Source organism: Castor canadensis, chromosome 13, assembly GCF_047511655.1.
Source record: "Castor canadensis chromosome 13, mCasCan1.hap1v2, whole genome shotgun sequence".
Lineage (NCBI taxonomy): Eukaryota > Metazoa > Chordata > Mammalia > Rodentia > Castoridae > Castor > Castor canadensis.
Genome location: NC_133398.1, coordinates 10,236,801 through 10,259,850, shown reverse-complemented (window position 1 = coordinate 10,259,850; position 23,050 = coordinate 10,236,801). Strand labels below are relative to the sequence as shown.

The 23,050-nt window shown below is 37.6% G+C and overlaps 1 protein-coding gene across 5 annotated transcripts in view; it reads left to right on the top strand.

The window, feature by feature from the left end:
- The window catches only part of Gapvd1 (GTPase activating protein and VPS9 domains 1), a 79,089-nt gene that overhangs the window by 40,203 nt on the left and 15,836 nt on the right, over positions 1 to 23,050 (top strand). For 2 of the 5 annotated variants that reach the window (XM_074053202.1, XM_074053201.1), the window contains 13 exons: positions 1,380 to 1,460; positions 2,866 to 3,026; positions 4,000 to 4,129; positions 5,370 to 5,495; positions 7,315 to 7,488; positions 9,131 to 9,271; positions 10,980 to 11,114; positions 12,049 to 12,168; positions 14,097 to 14,174; positions 14,298 to 14,668; positions 17,207 to 17,294; positions 18,165 to 18,245; positions 22,790 to 22,912. In XM_074053202.1, the coding sequence (XP_073909303.1) occupies positions 1,380 to 1,460; positions 2,866 to 3,026; positions 4,000 to 4,129; positions 5,370 to 5,495; positions 7,315 to 7,488; positions 9,131 to 9,271; positions 10,980 to 11,114; positions 12,049 to 12,168; positions 14,097 to 14,174; positions 14,298 to 14,668; positions 17,207 to 17,294; positions 18,165 to 18,245; positions 22,790 to 22,912 (1,809 nt within the window). The remainder of the gene's footprint in view (positions 1 to 1,379; positions 1,461 to 2,865; positions 3,027 to 3,999; positions 4,130 to 5,369; positions 5,496 to 7,314; positions 7,489 to 9,130; positions 9,272 to 10,979; positions 11,115 to 12,048; positions 12,169 to 14,096; positions 14,175 to 14,297; positions 14,669 to 17,206; positions 17,295 to 18,164; positions 18,246 to 22,789; positions 22,913 to 23,050) is intronic. The other 3 variants (XM_074053203.1, XM_074053205.1, XM_074053204.1) reach the window with 3 other exon arrangements.

The following is a 23,050-nucleotide window of genomic DNA, read 5'->3' as shown; positions in this document are numbered from 1 at the left end:
TGTGGGAGACATAGATAGGAGGGTTATAGTCCCGGACTGCTCTGAGCAAAAACTCAAGACCCAGCTTTTTCTCTCTCTTCGCTCTCTCCCTCTCCCACCCGGCAATAAAGAATCTCTTGGCCAGAAAAAAAAAAAAAAAAAAACTCAAGACCCAGTCTGAAACATAACCAGAACAAAAAAGGTTAAAAGTGTGGCTCCAGTGGTAAGGCCCTGAGTTCAAACCCTGAACTGAAAAAAATGTTTTCACTAGTTAAGTGGAAAATAATAGTTATTGTTTCTGTTGTTATTTTTGCTACTAATCAGCCTCTTATCAGCTGAGCCAAGTAAGATATATTAACGTTGTTATAAAATAAAGGAAAAGTTTCTTTTTATTATGTCGCTTGTTCAAAAGTTCATTTAATCAAGTTTTATTCTCTCAATAAGCATTTGTTATCAATTTATGTATACACACAAAAAAAATTGAGCATGTAGCTTGTACCAGACACTATGTAAATCCTTTTTAAATGTTTCATTTAATCCACACAAACATCCCAAGAGGGTATAATCACTGTCTGTGCATGAAGCACTGTGTTAGACCCTGGGAATGAAAAAACCATTGGCACATGTCCTTACTCTCAGTTTGTTTGCTTATGGGTAGTTGGGATGAACAAGAGACCAGTGTCCTTCATAGGACCAAGTGTTCTGATGGAGATAAGCATGGGGGTTATACGACCCTAACTCAGTCAGGTGATGGTGTTCTCGGAAGACCTTGCAGCCTGCACTGTCTCTTGAGAGGTGCTGGTAGTTGTAGTAAATGAGCAGAGGAGCAGGAGTGTTTCAGTGCCTTGATGATGAACTGTTCAGTGAACATGAGTAATCATTACACTTTATACATTTTGAAGAATGGAATTTCATTCGTATAGTTTTGTGAGCTGAATTGTTAAGAACACAGTTTCTTAAAGCTAAAATTGATCTACTTTACACAATCTAATATAGAATTCTATCAGCAGCAGGAATGTGGCATCATATTCTTCAAGTCTTTGACTTTTTCATTATCCCAAAATGTCAGATTCACAATTAAAAATAGAAAAAAAAAATTTACTAGTGATTTTTAGTATTATGAGGTGTTTATGCTCTGGTAACATGAACAAATAGATGATTTTTGGTAAATAAGAGATATTTTTCCCATTGTTCATTACTGTACATTAGTTTTTTCATTTTCTGTCATCCAAAAGTGTCATTAGATAAGGTTGTAATGGAAAGTAAATTACAAATGTTTGCCCAGTATTATTTTGTGTAGTCATGTGACCTGATCATTGCATTTATTTCATATTTTGAAAAAAATGTATCCATTACTGAAAGGGTTGATTTTCTTTCTATTTAATGTCTTCGCAACCCAGGACAACAGTTAGCAGCCATCACTGCCTGGGATTCCTCAGCCACCAATCTTACTGCTCATATTACACTAGTAGCCCCGTTTGGTGGGTAATAGGCTGTTCTTCCTGTTCATGTACAACTTTCATTTAAGAAATAGTTTCTACAAGTGTGCTCCATGTGCATGTTGCTTTTGCTTTATCTAAGTTGCTACATGAAATTTGATTACTTGCAATTTTATAAATTACAGAATTTGCTAAGATCATAGACCTGCTCATGAAGTTGAATTTAAGTTCACAATTTAGTAGAAGATAGGAAGGGCCAGCAAATAATGGTGTGAACAAGCCTATTTTAGATTTTTGAAAATTGGGGAATGTTCTGATTAACAAACACACTGATACCACTGTGAAATAAAGATGGTTATATATATTTTTTGCCTCTCTGTCTTAAAGGAAGTCAGCATTCTCTCAAAGTGGATTTGAGAGACTTTTGCAATAATAGCTTTTTTACTTTATATTTGTACTTTTGATTATTTTGCCCTGAGAGAGAATATCTATTTACCTGTCCAGTTGTATTGAATTTTATTGCTCTTTGAGAGAAAATGGAAACATCACAGAGGACTAAACCACTTAGAAAAATTGTCACAAGCAATCTAAATCTTTCAGTGTCCAAAGTTCTTAAAAGATATAGAGGATAGATTATTTTAGAAAAAAAGCATTACCTATTTAATTATAGGCAGGGGAAAGACACCAAAAATAATTTGGTCCTTAATTAATTTAAAATGTTTCCATAAAAGATCTCATATTCAAACCTAAGGAAGACTCTCTTACATGTGGAATGAGATTAATACATTTCAAAGGAAAAAAAATGATCCTGGTTTTGCCAACATTTATTTAATTAAAATATATTACTGTGCAAGGCATGGCGGTTCATGCTTGTAATCCCAGCTCTCAGGAGGCTGAGGCAGGAGGATTGTGAGTGTGAGGCTAGTCTAGGCTATGTATTGAGATCCTGTCTCAAAAAAAAAAAAAAAACCAGAAGACAAAAACAAACTATTACTTGATAGGGTTATCAGGTTTCCAAATGAGAGTTTCTAACATTTTCAAATTCAGTTATGAGTGTGGGAGATCTGTGGCAGGTAAATCATTTTATATTAAATATAGTTAAGGTACCTTAAAAAGGTGAGAAACAATGTAATGCCTTTCTTGCCACCTCAGTCTTAAATTTCTTGGGGTGTGCATACTGTGCTGCAGATGTGATTCTGTGCACTTTCTGTCTGGTGGGCGTGGGTGAATGTTTCTGATGATCAGTGCTGAAAGGAAATCCCTTACTAGTCATCAGTGGAGTAGCAGGGAGAATATTTTTTGTTTTGTTTTTATTTCTCTTATCCACATTTTCACCTCTTTTTTTTGTGCATGTGCAAATATCCAGCACTAATAGTAAAAAGTTTTGTATTCATTGTGCTATTTTCTTCATTTTGATGTTTTGTCAAAAAAATTTTTTTTTCATCAGCAACTCGGAGCAGAAGCCGCACCAATATGCTAATGGATCTACATATAGACCATGAAGGCTCGTCTCAAGAAACCATCCAGGAGGTACAGCCAGAAGAGGTGCTGGTCATTTCTTTAGGGACAGGTCCCCAGCTTACTCCAGGGATGATGTCAGAAAATGAGGTATGAATATATCACTACATTTGTAACTATCAATGTTAAGAAATTTAAGATGGCGGTAGGGCACATGCATTTGGGAGGCTGAGACGGGATTTACAGGCAGGAGAATCTCAAGTTGTAGGTTACCTGTGGCAAAGTTAGGGAGACCCTATCTCAAAAACAAAACAGCAAAAAAAAGGTCTGAGGGCATAGCTCAAGTGCTAGAATACTTGTCTAGCATGTGCAAGGTCCTGGGTTCAATCCCTAGCACCATTAAAAAAAGAATGCATAGAGGCTTAGTGGTTTATAGATAACAGAGATTTATTTCATGCCTGTAATGGAGGCATGGAAGCAAGAGAATGAGGGTTCATGACCAGCCCAGGCTACACAGTAAGACCCTGTCTCAAAAAAAAAAAAAAAAAAAATCTGCCACATCACTTGCTGAGTACTAAACTAATAAAATAAACTTTAATAACCGTACATGACACAACAGAGCAAAGGAAACACCAAAGCATTCTGACTCCTGCAATCCTGACCACTGCTCATCCTGTATGTGACTGTCAGTCTTTGGCACTGGTTGGGTAATGGAAAGGATAGCTACAGTTGGCTTACCTCTGATACACTTGTTCCTCAAGTTCCGTGTAAAAGTTTGGCAGAGCTCCTAAATGGATTTTTAGTTAAGAATGATTAAGAAGAAGTTAAATATGCATTTAATGAGGTTTCTTTTCTTTTGTTTTTATGGGATTGGGATTCAGATTTACAAAGTAGATGTTCTGCCTTTGAGCTACACCTCCAGTCCATTTTGCTGTGGTTAGTTTTTGGAGATGGGGTCTGGCAAGTTTATTTGCCTGGACTGGCCTTGAACCGCAATCCTCTCAATCTTAGCCTCCCAAGTAGCTAGAATTGTAGGTGTGAGCCACTGGCACCTGACTTGGTTTATTTTTTTATGAGTAGTCTTTCATTTGTGAATAATCGAAGTTGATATTTTATTTTTTAGGTCCTAAACATGCAGCTTTCCGATGGAGGACAAGGAGATGTCCCTGTTGATGACAACAAGCTCCACGGTAAACCTGATAAAACCTTGCGCTTTTCCCTCTGCAGTGATAATCTGGAAGGCATATCTGAAGGTGAAGGGCCACTTCATTCAGGGAGTTGTGTGGTTCAAGTCATATATGGTTTTGTGTTCTTTAAAGGAGCCTTATAAATTACAATTAAGCCATCTGCGCCTCTCACGAGGAGAATAATGAAATTTTCCTCTAAATGGGCTTGAACAGTTGAGTGTAAAGATTGTTTCCTGAATAAAATTAAGATCGCAGGAGGCTTTTGGTCATATAAAATGAAGAAGATGTAATCTCCATTCAGATTTAAATAGAGTGACAGCAAGTTTTATTTTCCAGTTCTACTATATACCAACGCTTACCGAGCTCTTTTAGAAGGATATGATGCATGTATAAATGAAAAAAATGGGCTTACTAGTATTGCAGGATGTTGTGTATTCTTTGAATGTTCTGCCTTTCTTTATTTACATATTCACATACACATTTGTGAAGCAGGATATAAAGCAAATAGGACTAAAAGAGAATTGTAAGCCAAGATGGTGAAGTAAGAATATATCATTCCACATATCAACAAATTTTTTTAAATGAGAAAAAGTTCAAGTTTGCTAACATTTAAAAGTAAATATAAATGTTACTCCTTTTTTCTCTAACCTTTCAAAATTTCACGAGTAATTTATGTTCACCCTAGAAAATGTAAAAAAAGTAGAATCATCTGTAATTTCACCATTCTGTTAATAGCAGTTAATATTTTTGCTTATTTGTAGCAAAACTATGTTTATGATGTTTTATAACCTTTTTGGTTTAATAACATAGCCTTTGTAATTTTACATTCTTCAATAACATGTTTTTAAATGCTTTTTCCTTTAATTTCAATAGGCGTATCATAGTTTACTTAAGCACTCTTCTGTGATCAGTAGGTAGATTGCTTCTGTTCTTTAGGTATTATAAGTTCTGCAGTAAGCAACTTCAATTTTTGAGTAGTTTATTAGAGCAAATTTCTAGAAGCAGAATTTCTGGCTCAAAGGGCATATATATTTTTAAGGCATAAATTCAGTACTAAAAGTACTTTAAACTGGGTTTGGTGGTACATGTCTGTAATTCCAGCACTTTGAAGACTGAGGCAGGAGGATTGAGAGTTCAAGGCTAGCCTAGTCTTCATAGCAAGACCCTGTCTCAAAAAAACAAAGCAAAACAAACAAAAAGTCCCAAAGAACTTTAATCAGTTTTTAGTCTCTTTTCAAGGCATGAAAAATTGCATGGTAGTTATAAATGTTTAAAAAGAATGCTCACAGGATAAAAATTTCTCTAGGTCCTTCAAATCGCTCCAATTCAGTGTCCTCTCTAGACCTGGAAGGAGAGTCTGTGTCAGAGCTAGGGGCAGGGCCTTCTGGAAGTAATGGAGTTGAAGCCCTGCAGCTGTTGGAACATGAGCAAGGTAAACTTGAATGCAGCTGTGCAAGTACCAAAGAATTTATTTTATTGCAATATAAGCAACAGGTTTGCATGTAAGTTGCCTGTGTTGAGTAAGAATATTTTTAGGTTGGTTATATAATGACCATTAAACTTGCATTTAATCATAGTTCCTTAAGTTCTAAAAAAGGTGTTTGATAAGTGAATTGTTTAGGTTTAAATTGCATACAATGGTATGGATTACTTTAAATTCTGTAATATTTGGTATCTTAACTCTGTGACATTGAAGAGATACAATGATAGTCAGGGCTCAAGGACTTAGAATAGGGAAAGAATGGTATGCAAATAATTAAAAGTGTTTTGGCAGTTCTGAGTGGAGATAGATGTGGTTAGAAGTATGATAGAAAGCCTATTTGAAAAAAATGCTAGCCTGAAAGCCTGTGACTTTGCATCAGCAGAAGTTGGAGCTAGGTCATTCTAAGTGAAAGACTAGTACAAACAAGTAAAAGAAGTGGGAAACCATAGTACTTACTTGGGTATCAGTAAGGAAGTAGGGTGAGGCAAGAATTGAAAAGTGGGTAGATCCTTATTGTGGACAGAAGGAAGTCTGTACTTTAGTAGCAAGTCAGAAGCTGTTTAAAGTTTTTAGTTAATGAGGATAAAGGTTGACAGTGATCTTCTTGTGCTTTAGGAAGATTAATTTGAAAACATTTTCTTGTATTTGTTTAAAGATCTCAAGTTTGGGACAGATACCTTCAACTGGGTTTGAGACAGCGATTCCTAGAAATTAGAGTATATAAGAATTAACTGGGAAACTTTTTAAAACTTTCATTTCCCAAGTCACACTTCTAGAAATCCTGGTTCAGTCCATTTTTAGAAAGCAAAAGAATATTGCCATTGGAGTATGTATAGCTTGAATAAAAGTATTTTATTGGATTGGTTTATCAGTATAAAATTAGAATTAAGTTCACTACAAATAACATAGAAACTTAAAATAATACTAACTTATGACAGAAATTAAATGACTATTACCTCTTTTACAAGCCTTCTGGGTGATTCCAGTGTAGGTGGTTGGCAGTCTACATTTTGTGAAATGCTAAGTTAAGTGAGTTGAGGGCTGGGGTATGGCTGAAGTGGTAGAGCACCTGTCTAGAAAGCATGAGACCCTAATTTCAAACTCAGTACTGCCTTCCTCCCCCACCCTCCAAAAATAAAGTGAGTTGAGAACCAGGCATGATGATGCATGCCTGTGATCTTAGCACTTGAGAGGCTGAGGCAGGGTTCACAAGTCAGAGGCCAGCCTGGGCTACATAATAAGACCTTGTCTCAAAAAAACAAAATAGGTAAATAAAATCCACAAGCGAGTTGACATGAGGTCTTAGTTTTGATGTCCAGCAGCAAACAAAAGCAAAAACTACAATAACAGCAACAAAACGTGAATTGAAGGAAATTGATCCAGGGAGGAATGAAAACTCTAGAATGTAGACTAGAATTGTCTATGTAAATTAGAAAACATTTTTAGTATGAGTTTATCAGCTAATTTTTAGCACAATAGTGTAATAAATTACCCCAGTACATTTATTTTTGCCCTTCTCATTGGATTGGTCTCACTCATGCATCTAAAAATCACTGGTGGTTAGGTGAGGATCTTGCTAATTAATCTTAGCTGAGTTTCAGTTGGTTGTTCACTGGGGAGCAGGTTCAGCTAGATTTAAGATGGAACTACATGCTTAGTAATGATAAAATATGTAACTTGAAAATCAAAGACATAGAGTTCTATAAAGTTGATTAAAAAGTTGTAGCTGTGCCACCATATTTAAAGTACTTAATTTTGTTTTTGGTAGCTACAACACAAGATAATCTTGATGATAAGCTAAGGAAGTTTGAGATACGTGACATGATGGGTCTAACAGATGATAGAGACATATCAGAAACAGTGAGTGAGACCTGGAGTACAGATGTCTTGGGAAGTGATTTTGACCCTAACATCGATGAAGATCGCTTACAAGAAATTGCAGGTAACTGGAATTCATTGTCTCTGGAAGATAGTTGTTCATTTATCTATATCCATTCTTCATGGGAGGAATGTTAATGCTCTGACAGTGAAGGGCTATGTGGATGAGCACTGACTGGGAAACTGATAACTGTATGGAGTAAGACATTTGGATACTTCTTTTCTTCTAAATATGTGTGTGTGTGTGTGTGTGTGTGTGTGTGTGTACACTTTTCCCCTTCTGTATTTAATCCTCTCTACTTCCTCCTCCCTCCACTTAAATCAAGGAGAAAAATCTATTTAGCTTCTTATCAAGTCTTTTTTTAGGGCATAGTATGTGTTCTTAACATATAATTAGAATGTTCCCCTTTTGAGACTAAACATCTCACCTTAAGTTGAAAGGTCTTACAGATTATAGCCATAAAATCCTTTGGAATAATATAATACTGAAGTTTTCTAAAATGAAGGCTGGGAATGTAACTCAGTGATAGAGCACTTGCTTAGCATGTGTGAAGCCTTGGGTTCTACCCCCAGCACCACCAAAAATCCCAAAAATCAAAAAAATGAATTTACTTCTGAAAGGATTAATTCCATTTCAAAGTAACCATTTTTTCTTCTTTTTTTAGTGTCAGGTTTACTGAGGTACAATTAGAGTTCACTCTCTTTAGGATTCTGTTGTATGAGTTCTGAAAGATTCATAAATCTTATAATTGCCGTATTTTTTTTCTTTTGGAGTCATGGAAATTTTCAAACAATTGTGAGAATGCTAGGAACTCACCGTACCTGTCATTGAGCCTCAACAGCTAAATACAAACGGCCAGTTTTGTTTCTTCTGTTCTCCCACCCACCATCCCTCGCTCTCCTACCCCATCATGTTTAGGCAAGTTCCAGGCATTCTTTATTTGTAATTTCTTATGGTAACTTTTAAAAAGGTACCTTTTTGAGAAGGTAACTTTTTACTGGTAACTTTTTTCTAAAACTTTTTTATGTGCTAAAATAGAAGTAGGTTTAATTAAAAGTAGCAGAGCATTTTCATCCTTAGCATTTTTAACACAGGCACGCAGTGTTTAGTTCTTTCTAGTTGTGTTTTTAAGTAGTGTGAACAGATTTCTTAATTGTTTTTGTATTACTTTGTTCCAGATGCGAAAGTAGTATTGTTGTTGGCAATCAGCTGTATTTGAGCAGTAAGCTGTATTGAGTGCTATAAAGATGTGTTTTCTTACAAATATATTTTATTGCTTAGAATATGTGACTAATGTGTCAGAAGAAAACATATTTGGCCAGTCTAAATTTCAGTGGTTAAATCTGAGTGTTTGTAATCCCTGTAGAATTATAAATTTCACAAAGATATTGAGGAATTGAGGACACATATAAAATTTGCTGAAAAACCATGGTGAAACCTGGTTGAAATAACTTGATGTAAAGATGTGTTTGCTGTGGAGGGTCAAAGGTGAGCGAGCAGGAGGAACTTGATGGAAGGGAAGTTTGGGCCTTTGTGGCCAAAGTGAGAACTTTGTGTTTTAATGTTCTTAAATGTTGTGCTCAATTCTTACTTCTTTCTTGTGGGTACTGAAAAGATTTTGTTAGCTTAGTAGTTGGCCTTCCTCCACTCTCACTGTTCTGTTCATCAGATCTTTGTAATGCTTTGCTCCCCATTGGTTATGCAGGTGCAGCAGCAGAGAACATGCTAGGCAGTTTGCTGTGCCTCCCAGGTTCAGGCTCAGTGCTTCTTGACCCCTGCACTGGTTCTACCATATCAGAGACAACAAGTGAAGCTTGGAGTGTAGAGGTATTACCAAGTGACTCAGGTTAGTATGCTGTCATTGTTTGCTTTTTCAGTTGTGCAGAACTTTTAGTGTAATGTATCCTTACCTTTAAGGTAAGGTATCATTTATATTAGGTATATCTTGTCAAATACACTTTTTTGTTGTTTTTTTTATTTGTTTTGTTCTGTTTTTGAGACAGGATCTTGCTGTGTAGTTCAGGCTAACCTTAAACTCACAATCTTCCTGCCTCATCCTCTGGAGTGCTAGGATTACAGGCATGCACCACCACAATGTCCAGGTCAAATACACATTTAACAAGTGTGAGGGAATCACATCACTAAGAATTTCAGGTGGAAAATTATAGCATTTTATGTCCTTTGAGAAAAAAATTCAGAATAGAAGAGCATAAGCTAAGATGGCAGGTGAATTTTGACAGTGTTCATTTGTTCTGCAACAATTGTTTATAACCCATCAGTGTTCTGTGTGGGTCATTGAGATTAGCATCTCCTGCCAACTCAGCCCAAGATAGGAGTAGCAACACGGCTCAGACCCTGAGCAGTTGACTTCCTGGCAAGCATAGCTAGGTTTATCCCAGAGGAGAACTTGGCTCTCCATTAATAATGTGGTTTTGAAGTACACTGAAATTGATACTTTGTGGGAAGTGGAGGCAGGAGAATTGTGAGTTCAAGACCAGCCAGGGCAAAGTTAGTAAGACTTATCTCAAAAACTATATACATACATAAAAAGAAAAAACCAAAAGGGCTGGGAGCGTAGCTCAAGTGGTAGAGCACTTGCTGGGCCCGGGGATTAATCCCTAGTATGTATGTATGTATATATGTATGTATGTATGTTTGTATGAATGAACAAACAAATGAATGAATAGAAATTGAGACACTCTAGTCCTAAGGATTCTTCTCTCTAGGGTTACTATAAATATGTATAAAGTATTTTGTACTTTTCTTTCTTATGTATTGTATTTCTACTCTTCTGTTTATAAAGACAGATCTTTGCCTTTAACTAGATGTCACTGGCAGAGTGGCTCAAATTGTAGAGCTCCCTGCCTAGCAAGTATGAGAACCTGAGTTCAAACCCCAGTACCACAGGGGAAAAAAAAAAAAAAGTAAATGGTAGATTCTGTCTGATTTACTTCGTTTAAGAATAAATTTAAACAAGCTGGGGGTGGTGGTGCATGCTTGTAATCCCAGATGTGCAAGAAGCAGAGGTAGGATTGCAGTCCAGTGCCCCAGGCTGAAGGCATGGCTGAAGTGGTAGAATGCTTGCCTAACAAGCTCAGGACCCCAAATTCAAACTAATAACCCCCTCAAACAAAAAGAAATTCAGTGATTCTGAAGTGTGTTTTATAATACTGTATTAACTGTATCTGAAGACAAGTGATGGGCAGTAGAATTCGCCTACCATCAACTGAATGTCCATGTGCGTTCTGTTTTAGGAAGTGGATGATTTGATGCTAAGCTGTTCCACATTCTCTTGTCCAGTTTACATGTCAGCCAGCTGTATACATTATGAGATTGGTGTTCTAGAAACAGTTGTCATCTGGCTTATCTTGGGACAAAATCACACCTTAAATTCTTTAACACTTGCTCTAACTAGCTTTTCTTACTGGCCTTAACTTAGAAATGGATTTATACTGATTTTATTCATACTCTAACAACTTTGTATACATGGTTCACAAAAGCTGAAATCATGGCATGCTAACAGAATGACTAAATGACTCCTGTCTTCGGTTTAGAAGCCCCAGACTTAAAGCAGGAAGAGCGTCTACAAGAACTGGAGAGCTGTTCTGGACTGGGCAGTACATCTGATGATACAGATGTCAGGGAGGTCAGTTCCCGCCCCAGCACACCAGGCCTCAGTGTTGTGTCCGGTATGTCTGTCTTGTTTTAAGGAATAGGAATTTGAAGGTGTTCTCCTCCTTCCCATTTATAAAATTGATGACAAAGAGATATGTTTTATTTAAGAGTCACATAGTTTCCAGGGAAGAAGATTATTTCTACGGCACCTTAAATCTTTGAGAATTTAGCATAGTTTTTATAGCCTATTGAAGTAATTGGTAAACAGTACCTGTACAACTCTATTCTTCTTCTTTTTTTTTTTTTTGGAGTGCTATTTCTATATTCTAGATAAAGATGAGGAGAGGGAAAAGGCAGGTAGCTGGAGAGAAAAAGATGGTAGTTAGGGTAACATGTTGCTCCAAGGAGGCAGCAGGGCCTGAGCTCCTTCTGAGAGTGGAAACAATTCCGACAAAACAATATTTTGGGAAACTGTGAGAAGTGGATAAGCAATCTACCTTTCCCTCCTCTTTGCTCTCAACCCCACTATCTCTGGTGCGGAAGAACCTTTTACGCCCAGACACTGATTCAAAGGACGCTCTTCACATCCACTACCAGGCTAGGGAAGGCAGGGCTGGTAAAGATACCACTGCTACAGGTAAGGGGGCCTGTAAGTCTTAACAGTTACACATCCTTACCATTGGCCAGCATGTTGTTAAACCCCAGCTACCGAAAGCAGTGGCTTTTGGTTGGGGTGCAGCAAAACTCTATTCTTGATAGCCTCTGCTATAGTACTTAGATACTATATGATGATTCTAATTATGTCATATAAAGCAAGGTAGGTATGTTTGAACAATAGTATAATAAAGAATATAGTACTCAGCAGTTTGCATGTACATAGCTAGAACATAAAACTTAAGAACCTGAGAATTTCTCCAAACTTCATATACTTTTTGTGTGGCAACTTTGTTGTTCTTCCCATTTATTATTTCGGGTTTTTTTTTTTTGTTGTTGTTGTTTTTTTTAAAGGAATAAGTGCAACCTCTGAGGATATTCCCAATAAGATTGAAGACCTGCGATCTGAGTGCAGCTCTGATTTTGGGGGTAAAGATTCTGTCACTAGTCCAGACATGGATGAAATAACCCATGGTAAGAAAGGGAAATAGAATGACTTCCAAAAATGTTCACATCCATGGTTGAAACTGGTACTCTTTTTTTGTGTGTGTGTGTGAGACAGGGGTTTGAACTCAGGGCTTCCTGCTTGCAAAGTAGGCTTTCTACTGCTTGAGCCACACCTCTAGTCCATTTTTTGCTTAGCACTGGGGATGCAGAAGCAGGAGAATCACAAGGTCCAGGCCAAAAGGCCACCTTGAGGTGTGTGGTAAGATCCCATCCCAAAAAATCAAAACAAAAACAAACTACTTATCAGGATTTGGTAGAATATCAAAGAAGAATATTCATAATTTTCTGCAGACTGTTAATCTATCATCCTAGCCCGGGAGCATAGCTCCATGCTGGAGCTCCTGAGTAGCACGTGCAGGGTCCTGAACTTGATCCCCAGCCCTGGGAAATGTGATGAAAATGCCACACACACTTGAGTCTTTTCTTTATATGCCACAACTAAAACAATATACTGCAGCACATCAAAAGCAAGAACAGAAATGAGAATCCTGCTGCATCTGTTAAACTATACACTGAAGAATGTCGTAAACATGGTAAACCATGGGCTGGCAGAATGGCTCTAGTGGTAGAGCGCCTGCCTAGCAAGTGTGAGACCCTGAGTTCAAACCCCAGTACCAAAGAAAAAAATGGTAAACCATGCCACTCTTCTCATTTTTATTTTGGAAAATAAGGTTACTTTTCACTTTTAAAGGTTATTGATATTACCACTTAATGAATGTATTTAAATGAATTCTTTTTAGGTTTTATTTTTTATTTATTTTATTTTATTGAGGTAGGATTTCACTATGTACCCAGGCTGGCCTCAAACTTGTAATCCTCTTGCCTCTACTTCCCAAGTGCTGGTATTATAGGTGTGTACCACCACACTCAGTTTCTTTTCAGTTTTTATTTCAACAGATAAAACAACATAAAGGCCCTTAAGAGTGTGAAGGAGTCCTGAGACCAAATTTTTGAGAATCACTGTCCTTAGCTGTCTTTCTCATGACATAAATACAAATTTTAGAACAAAAAGAAAACCAAAAACCTTAATGGTACTATCATTTATAATTTAAAAAAAAAAAAGCTTCAGGATCAGGCATGGTAGTACATGCCTATAATCCCAGCTATTCAGGAGGTGGGGTAGGAGTATTGCAGTCCGAGGCCAGTTATTATAAAATAAACTGAAAAGTACTAAAGGCATGGCTCAAGTGGCAGGTCACTTGCTAAGCAAATGTGGAGCCTGAGTTCAATCCCACAGAAAAAAAAAGGAAAAGAAAATACATACATATATAAAGCTTCAGACTAAGAGTTTAGTTCAATAGTTTCTTTATATTTGAAAGTTTTAGCCTCTGTGTTACTTAGCTATTTTAATATTTCTGATTTTGTTTGTTTGGTGATTAGCTTAGGGGAATCATCTTTTGCTGTGCAGCCAAAGTTAAAGAGTTTATTTCATGGTGCAGTGCAGTATTCATTTATCTCATAAGTTCTTTTTTTAAACTAAGTTGTTTGCTGAAACCATTGTTAGAATTTCAAGTTTAACAATTCTTTATTTATACTTCTTCTGTTAATAGTATGAGACTGATGAGGTGAGTCTCATGGAGGCTGCAACATTCTGAAAAATGTGATCTTTGTAGGTCCTCTGAGTCTGTGCTCTTTGGATTAACTGTAAGAGCCTTTGGTCATCAGGCATAATAGATAGGCATATGGATGCTAGACCCATTAAATGTAGTGGAAATCCACATGTAATATAAAATGGGAAATTAATTTCAAAAAATGGAATTTGATATTTAATAGTTTTATATTTGTCTGGTGTGCCCCTCAAGTTCTAACTGATGACAAAAAGGAAAACTGTCAGAACACTTGAAGCCTTTTCTGTTTGCATTCTGAATTGGTCTTAGTTTGCCCTCTTGTTTTAGGCGCCCACCAACTGACCTCTCCTCCTTCCCAATCAGAATCTTTGCTTGCCATGTTTGATCCACTCTCTTCACATGAAGGTAAGCTAGTAAAATGAACCTTTGGACTTTTGTCATAAATAGAAACAAGAAACTAAGCCCTTTGTTAATGCCTTTGTTGGATCAGTTGTATTTTGGCTGCAAAGCTTCTTTTCTGTGTTATAGGGGCTTCTGCTGTGGTAAGGCCAAAGGTTCACTATGCCAGGCCATCACATCCACCACCAGATCCTCCAATCCTGGAAGGAGCAGTGGGAGGAAATGAAGCCAGGTTGCCCAATTTTGGTTCCCACATTTTAACTCCAGCTGAAATGGAGGCATTCAGGCAAAGGCATTCCTACCCTGAGAGACTTGTTCGCAGCAGGAGTTCTGATATAGTATCTTCTGTCCGACGGCCCATGAGTGACCCCAGCTGGAACCGACGTCCAGGGAATGAAGAGCGAGAACTCCCTCCAGCCGCAGCCATTGGTGCTAGTTCTTTGGTGGCTGCACCTCACTCATCATCCTCGTCCCCGAGTAAGGACTCCTCAAGAGGAGAGGTATGGGACACAGCCATGTGGAATGTACTCATTTTGTCAGCTGAGTGTTCTGTCTGCAGACTTTCTTGAAGTCTGAAGGGAGCATGGGCTGTGGAAACAGGATTAAGGATGATCTGTCAGTCCAGTATTCTCACCACCATAACCGCGGGAAACCCGAATGCTGCCTTGTATCTTACAACACTTAACATCTTCTCCAAGCAATTTATATCTGATTTCATTTAAAACTCATAGTATCTCTCTGAGGTGGCTAGGTAGGGTGTTATTTTTAACTTATTTTTAATTTTAAAACAGTCATAAAGTTCTAATAATGATGGAAGTACAATGGAAAAACACTTCTTCCCCATAGGAGAGTGAGTCACCAGTCTGGTGCTGTCTTCTCTCACCTCTCAAAACTTGAGCGTAAGATTCTTACAAGCAAGCGCATTCTCCTATACAGCACTGAGCAGCTGTCATCATTAGAAAATGAGCTCTGATACATTACTACCATCTAATTCTCACTCCCTGTTTATGTGTTCCCAGTTGCCTCTGTAACGTTCTTCATAATAAAATGACCCCACTCAGAATCACATGTTGCTTTTAGTTCTCATGTGTGTTTAGTTTCTCAATCTAGAACAGTTCAGTTTTTCCTTTGACTTTTATGACTTTGACTCTTAAAAATTACAAGCCATTTGTTTTCTGTAATACCTCTCAGTTTGGATTTGTTTGATGTTTTCTCATGATTAGATTTAGGTTATTTATCTCTGACAGGCCTATCACTACAGTGATACTGTATTCTTTTCATTGCATTCTATCATATAATACACAGTTTTAATTTGTCCCATCACTATGGTGTTCATTTGGACCATTTGATGAAGGTGTTGTCTGCCAGGATTTACCACTGCAAAAGTACTCTTTTTTTCCCTTTGTAATTGATAAGTATTTTATGGGGAGGTAATATCTGTTAATCATATCTGTGGTTTTGTAGTGTTCTTTTTTAGTTAGTGAGTTTGTTACTGTCATTTATTGTTCCTGATTTGGCCAGTGGGCTCTCCAACAAGCTAGTTCTGTGTTCTTTTGACATGCCTCTACCATTCTTTGGGCATTTCTTTTCTTTCTGGCACAAGATGTCACGAGCTTAAGTTGCATTCTCTGCTCTAGTCCTGGAATCAGCTATTTTCTTCAGGAGCTGAAAATAGTGAAAAATAGTTTTAAGAAACTGAGGTGCATGAGCACTCATTGCTGTACTGGTGTTGTTGCTCCTGGGATATCTCAGTGAACAGAGCTAGAGTGTGCATATCCTAGGCTAGCCTAGAACTCCCCACATAGCCAAGGTTGGCCTTGAACTCACAATCTTCTTGCCTTAACTTCCCCAGTGCTGGAATTACAGGAGTGTACCACCATGCCCAGCTCTCTATATCTTTCTCTATATAGAGAGAACCATTTGTTCACATTGTTGAACTAGTTCCAGTCTAGAAACAACAGTTTAGTCTTTCTCCCTTTCCCATACTTGTAAGTCCTTTCTCCAAGTGAGAAACTTGCCTTTATTATTCCTTTGAGAAGTTTGCCTGCAGGTTATCAATTTCCTATCCCTACTGCTAATTCCTCCCTGCCACAGAAGCCCTCATCTCTGTCCTTGTGATCTGATTCTCCATTAACATGGATGCACTTGGAGAAACTATTTTTAATCCCAGTTTTGCAGATGGAAAAAATGAAAATTAAGGGATTTGTTTGATGTCACATGATAAAGCTAACGAATTATAGACCCTGTCTCTGGTGAAACCTTGACTTTGAAGTTTTCAGGTCTGGGTTTGACTTTAGCACTGCGACACAAACTGTGTAACTGGGAAGGTAGGGAGGCAGCCTTACTGAGTTTCTTATTTCTTATCTATAAAGAACTTAATAATAGGCCTCTCTCCTAACGAGGGCTGCTGTGAGGATTAAATGAGACAATATATATCCTTATGCTTTGCGTTTGTTGTACAGTCCACCCTTAGTTTTACTATTGTTACTACTGCTACCATCTCTGCTACTCCTCAAGCGTTTATTTATGCTGCATTTGCTTAATAACGTTTGTGTTTTTGTTGTTGTTGTTGTTTTCATTTGTGGTGCTGGGGATCAAATTCAGAACCTCACACTTGCTAAGCATTTTCTCTACTGCTGAGCTCCATCCTCAACCCCTCCGTAGGTAGTTTTTGAGTGTCTACTGTACAACATGCTCTGTAATTGAGCTTTTGGTTTACTAACCCAAGTAAGTAATGAGAGAGTGCTTCATTCAGCAGATCATAGTCTAATGCTTGAAAGGTACACGTCCATGTTTCAGAAGATGATAGTCACATAGCAATAAGAACAGTTCTGCAAACTTGGGATGTGGCCCAGTGGTAGAGTGCTTGCCTACTAGGTTTTTGATCACTAGCCCTACCCCCACTCCCCCCCAGAAAAAAACTTTTGCTTTAAGGCAAATAGGACTGGTTTTTATATTTCATAGATTTACTGAACTCCTGTTCATAGCAATTAATCCTGCTGCTCAACTCCAAATAAAGTATCAAACTTTTTCTACAGACTGAAGAACGCAAAGATAGTGATGATGAGAAATCAGACAGGAACAGACCTTGGTGGAGAAAACGTTTTGTTTCAGCCATGCCTAAAGGTAATTTTATAAAAATTCAGAATGTTGTCTTAGTAAGAAGAAGCAAAGCCCCAAATCTCTTTCGGAAAGGCAGTTTCTCAACTCCTCTGTGAGGCTTGCTGGGCATGTTTTGAGAGTATAGAAAACGATTTCACTCAGAAGAAGGCTAAGGTGGAGCTTTGGGAATGTTCTTTGCAGGAAGTAGTAGTGGTTTCATAAGTGGAAGTTATGCTGGTCACTGTTGTTTAAACATTATCACAGTTAGTCAGGACTTTTTGACATACATGTTATTCCTATATTGATTGCAGGAAGAATGAGATGCTATTGGTAATTCAACATTGAAAATTTATCCTTTATATTATGTCTGTGTTTATTGAAAAATGTTTATACCCTTCATATCAGTGTCTATTTTGGAAGGTATAAAATTGTTTGGTTTTTTGTTAACTAGCCTGGCATCATTTGAGTTGGCAAAAGCCTCTCTTCCTGAAAGGAGAGGGAGCTAGGGACCAAAAACTAAGGACCCTCTTCCACAGGCCCAATGTGGCACTCAGGAGCTCAGGAGAGCTGCTTCTATGCCATACTCAAACCCACTTGATGGGCAGGGGCAAATGAGGCAGGAATTTTGAATGTGCTGCTTTTGACAAGAGGTTAAGAGGATTTAGTCCCAGTGGATCCCAGTTAAATCATTCTTGCAGGTGACTCCAAAGCATATTCTAAAAGCTTCTGTAAAGCCTTCAGTGTTATTGAAAAAATAATTATCAGTTGACACTGGGGATTTCTTAGCTTTTAAACTTTTCAACCTCCTTGCACTTAGAAATGTTGGCACACCAGTTAACTTCCGAGGAGTGCAGTATGTTATATGTCACACTACTGACTTTATTTAATTTCCAGCTCCTATACCATTTAGAAAGAAAGAAAAACAAGAAAAAGACAAAGATGATCTGGGGCCTGACAGATTCTCAGCACTTACAGGTTTGTAGACCCATGGGCTTCCTGGCTCCTTCATTCCTAGAGCACATATTTCATAACACTTTCTCTTGGGTGCCATAAGCGTTGCCTTTTGAGAAGAATGTGTCTGTGTATGTATGGTGGGGAGTATGTTATTCATAGCTCTGTGGTTTCCAGTTAGTGGTCACAGTGAATCTCAGTATGCTCTTTCTACAGACCACCACCGCCATCTTCATCCTCATTATCATAACTCCCTTTATGATGAGGTCCCTGATCTGTAAGCCTCTAGGCATACCCTACAGCTTGCCATCTAGTGGGATGATGCCATGCTACCTTGTAGGAGAGAGTGGTGACGGTTCTAGTGCTCTGCATGCCATATCTTTGGGATCATTGATTGACTAGTTTCTCTAACATTGATCACAGAATTCTAAATTTATTCCCCTTTATACTTTGTTCTTGTTTATTCAAATTACAATGAAATTCTGGTTAACCTAATTATTTCCTTTCTTTTCATGATGAAGTATTTGTTCAAACAATATCATAAATGCCAACCATTTAATAAAAGTTTAAAAACTTCACTAATTTTTTACAGCTTGAACCATTGTAACATTGCTGTCTGACCCAGGGAAAATGCAAGTAGGAATTAGGTTCTTCCTTATTCACATTTGTATCTTTGCAGCTTCTCTTGTGGCACATTTTGGTAAAAGGGAGAGTTTGGAAGGTGGTGTTTACAACCTGGCCTTGAGTTTGATAGCCATATGTTATTTCCTAGATACTGTAGAACATCTAGAGGGAAGTCCATTTCTCTTTTTTTTTCTTATTTTGATTTTAAAGTTTGTTATTCTACCATCCTACTGAGTTAAAATGAAGATTTTTAATTTAAAAAATGGAATAAATTTCAAAAGAACATTCTTCCCAAAGAGATCAGCACGGTACAGGTAGCATCTCATTTAAATGCACTTTGCTGTGATGTCTAATTGTATATACTTAAGGGTACATTCATGTCTTAGTTTTATTTGATATGGTGACTTCCCTGTAATAAAGGGTTTTGAACAGCAGATTATATGCATACAGGCCACAGTTCAGTGCTGAAAACAGCCCAGCCTTTCCTGTTAACTTGGCAAATACCTGTTGATCATCTGACTCATGCCAGGCACTGTGCTAAGCATTGTGGATGTCAAGCCAAATAACAGATGGTCTCTGTCAGGATTTTTCAATCTGGTTGGGAAAAGTAGGAAAGACAGTGTCTCTTTGGCAAGGTTATTTTTGTATTCTTTCCATGTTCCCAGTGTTAGAAAAATGCCAATGTATACAAGTTTAATTACTCTGGGTGAAATTGCTTTTGTATTTAAGTTTTAAATTAATGACTTCGGAGAAGTTATAAATTATCGAGTCTTTGGGCCATACGTTTTTCTTGATTCTTAGTGCTGAGACTAGAAGCTGAGTAGAGTAACTTTTTCATAATAGAATTCATTTTCTTTGGCTATGATTCAAGCAGTTTAGCTTCCCCAATTCAGTAATTTCCACCCACTGCTAATTAATGAACCATTGAAAGTTATCATTAGATCAATTTTAAAATGTTATAATGGACATTTCTGAATAATCTGACCATTAATGCTGCCACTCTACTATTTTTAGTATTTACCAGTCTTATTCAGTATTACACATTGGTTTTTCATGATTAAATCAGGTTATATATGTAACTGTGTTTTTCTTTTACCATGTATCATTTCATAAACCTCTCCCAATTTCTATTAAACATAGTTGGCTTTTGAATTTTTATTGGCTATAAAATAAATCTATTTGATTCTACTACAGTGTAAATGTTCTCTTACTATTGAGTATTTAATTTTTTTCTCATTTTTTACTAAGAAAATAGTACTCATAGCTTTATATATAGTTTTTTGTTGTTGTTGTTGTTTTCGTTCTAAGGATTGAACCCAGGGCCTCATATATGCTAGGCAAGCACTTACCACTAAGCTATACTCTCAGCCTCTTATACCAGGTTTGTTTTTTTCTTGTTGTTGCTGCTGTTTTGTTATTTTTTTACTTGCATATAATAGTTGTGGGAGGTGGATACATTGTGACATTTACATATGTGCTTATAATATATCTCAATTAAATTTACTGCTCTATAATGCTCCTCATTCTTCCTCCCCCTCTTTCATAGCAGTTTTGTTTTTGTTTTCAGCAGTAAAGGGGTTTAAACTCAGTGCCTCACACTTGCTAGGCAGGTGCTTTACCATTTGGGCCATGCCTCCAGCCCATTTTTGCTTTTATTATTTTTCAGGTAGATCTTGAGTCATGGCCTTCCAAGTAGCTGGGTTTACAGATTGTGTCATCAAGACCATCTTGTTTATTGAGATAGGGATCTCACTAACTTTTTTTGCCAGGGCTGACCTCAAACCATGATCCTCCAGATCTCTGCCACCTCCATATCTGGGATTACAGATGTGAGCCAAACCCACCCAGCTGTTTTTGTTTTCATTTTTTTCCTGGGATGGGGTCAGAGGTTTGGCTCAAGCAATAGAGTCCCTGCCTTGTAAGCATGAATCCCTGAATTTAAACCCCAATAACACCAAAAAACCTCCCAAAAAAACAAAGAAACAAAAAACTACTATTTTCCTGGGATAAATATTTGAAGAATTGCTGGTGGAGTGGCTCAAGTGGTAGAGTGCCTGCCTAGCAAGCATGAGGTCCTGAGTTCGAGCCCCAGTACTGCCCAAAAAAAAAAATTTTTTTTTTTTGAAGAATTATGAATGGTAATAAGCAACATTATGGTTTTTACTGTTTTTCGGCAAAGTATATTTGTCCCTTTTCCTCATAGCACTCAAAAGCTGTAATAAAAAAGAACTCCCCCTTAACAATGGGATTCTGTAATGGCAGAAGTTTTTTTTATCAGTTTACAGTTTGAGAAAGATCAAATTTGATTAGGAACCTCCTATCATGAATTCAAATACTAATATAGGAGAAATAGTAAATTACTTTGGAAATCCTCTGTTTTAATATAATATTGTAGACACGAATACCACATACTTGTTTCATGAATGCAGAAGAAGAGCCTGTTAATAGGCTGCTTCATTTCTCTATGCCTTGATTCTCTCTGCTGTGAAGTGGGGTGACATTAGTATCTTCTTAGAAGGCTGTTTCCTGATGAGTTCAGATAGTCATGTAAGGTACTTACCCAACTCCTGGCATGTGGTAAGTGCCCAGTAAATGTTAGCTGCTGCTTTTGTTAGCTGCTGTTAAAACACAGAGTCTAATGATTTTGATGTGATTTCAGGATTTCTTATAAATGTGATTCTATCAGAATGTAGCTGTGGTTGGTTACCTGTTAGATAGTTCCATCAAAGGAGTTTGTGCTTCACTGTGAAACCTTATTTTCTCCTGTAAACCCACAGCAGTTCTTTTTGTTGACAACGCAGCTAATTAGTGACTACCATTTAGACTCTAGGATAACATTATTATTATTTTAAATTTTTTTCAAAAAAATTTTGTGGTGCTGTATTGAATCCAGGGCCTCATATAAGAGCTCTGCCTCTGAGCTACGTCTGCAGTTCTTGGTTTTGGGTTTTTTTTTTTTTTTTTTTTTCTTTCTTTTTTTTTGAGCCAGGTTCTTGTGACATAGCTCCGACTGCCCTTGAACTTACTATGTAACCCAGGCTAGTCTTGAACTCTGTAACCTCCCATGTACATGTGCATTCCACATACCATTACGCACCCCCTAGAACACCTCGATTCTCTAGGAGTGCCTCTGCCTATTGCATGCACAAAGTGCTGTGTCTCAGCACTCACTGCAGGGTGAGGTCTAGTGATATAGAATATGAGACTCCGTAGCAGTCAGATATGGTGTAGAGAGGGACCTGTGAAGAAAGAATAAAGAATGACATTTTCTCACTGTTATAAAAGGGTTTAAGTCTTAAGGTTGAATAGTTCCTTTTTTACTCCTTTAGCTGAAGTTATTTTATAAAGTTAAGTTTGTATATAAAATTGCATTGTTAGGATTGGGGACTTGGCTGAAGTGGTAGAGCATATGACTGGGAAGTGTGAGGCCCTGAGTTCAAAACCCTGCACCACCAAAAAAAAGGAAAAATAAGAAAAACATTGTTGGGCTGGGAATAGTGGCACATGCCTGGGATCCCAGCACTCAAAAGGTTGAGGCATGAGGATCACATTTTCAAGGCCAGCCTGGGTTACATAGTGGAGACCCTCTCTGCAAAACAAGCATTGTTGGAAATTCTGTTAGTATGATTTGCTAATAACAGTGACTTTAGCATAAAGCACTCTAGGAAACCCGTCATCCATTCAATCTGCACTGAACTTTGACACTGCCATGCAGAATTTTGGTAGTGATGAGAAGGTGAAATGACTCCTCCTAATTTCCTGCTTTGGCAAGGCTCTTAGACCTAAAGTGGCAGCTGCATGGTGCCTTGTAACACTGACATATGTGCTCTTTTTAAGTTCTTACCTCCTAATCCGCCTGCGGGATTATGCTACTGGTGTATATACTAACATAAGTGTTGGTGTAAACCCAGGAAGCTAATTTTCTCACTCTCCTTTCCCTGCAGATGAGCCCAGCCCTAGGCTCAGTGCACAGGCTCAGGTTGCTGAGGATATTCTGGACAAGTACCGGAATGCCATTAAACGAACCAGCCCTAGTGAAGGAGCAATGGCAAACTATGAAAGTACAGGTAATAACTGTGATACAGATTTGAACAGTAACCTTTTTATCATAGTGATAAAGGTAATCTGAATTTAAGTAGCTTTTAGAACAAAGAACAGCTAGAGGAATTAGTATAGTCTTTAAAAATTATAGATTTTGTAATTAA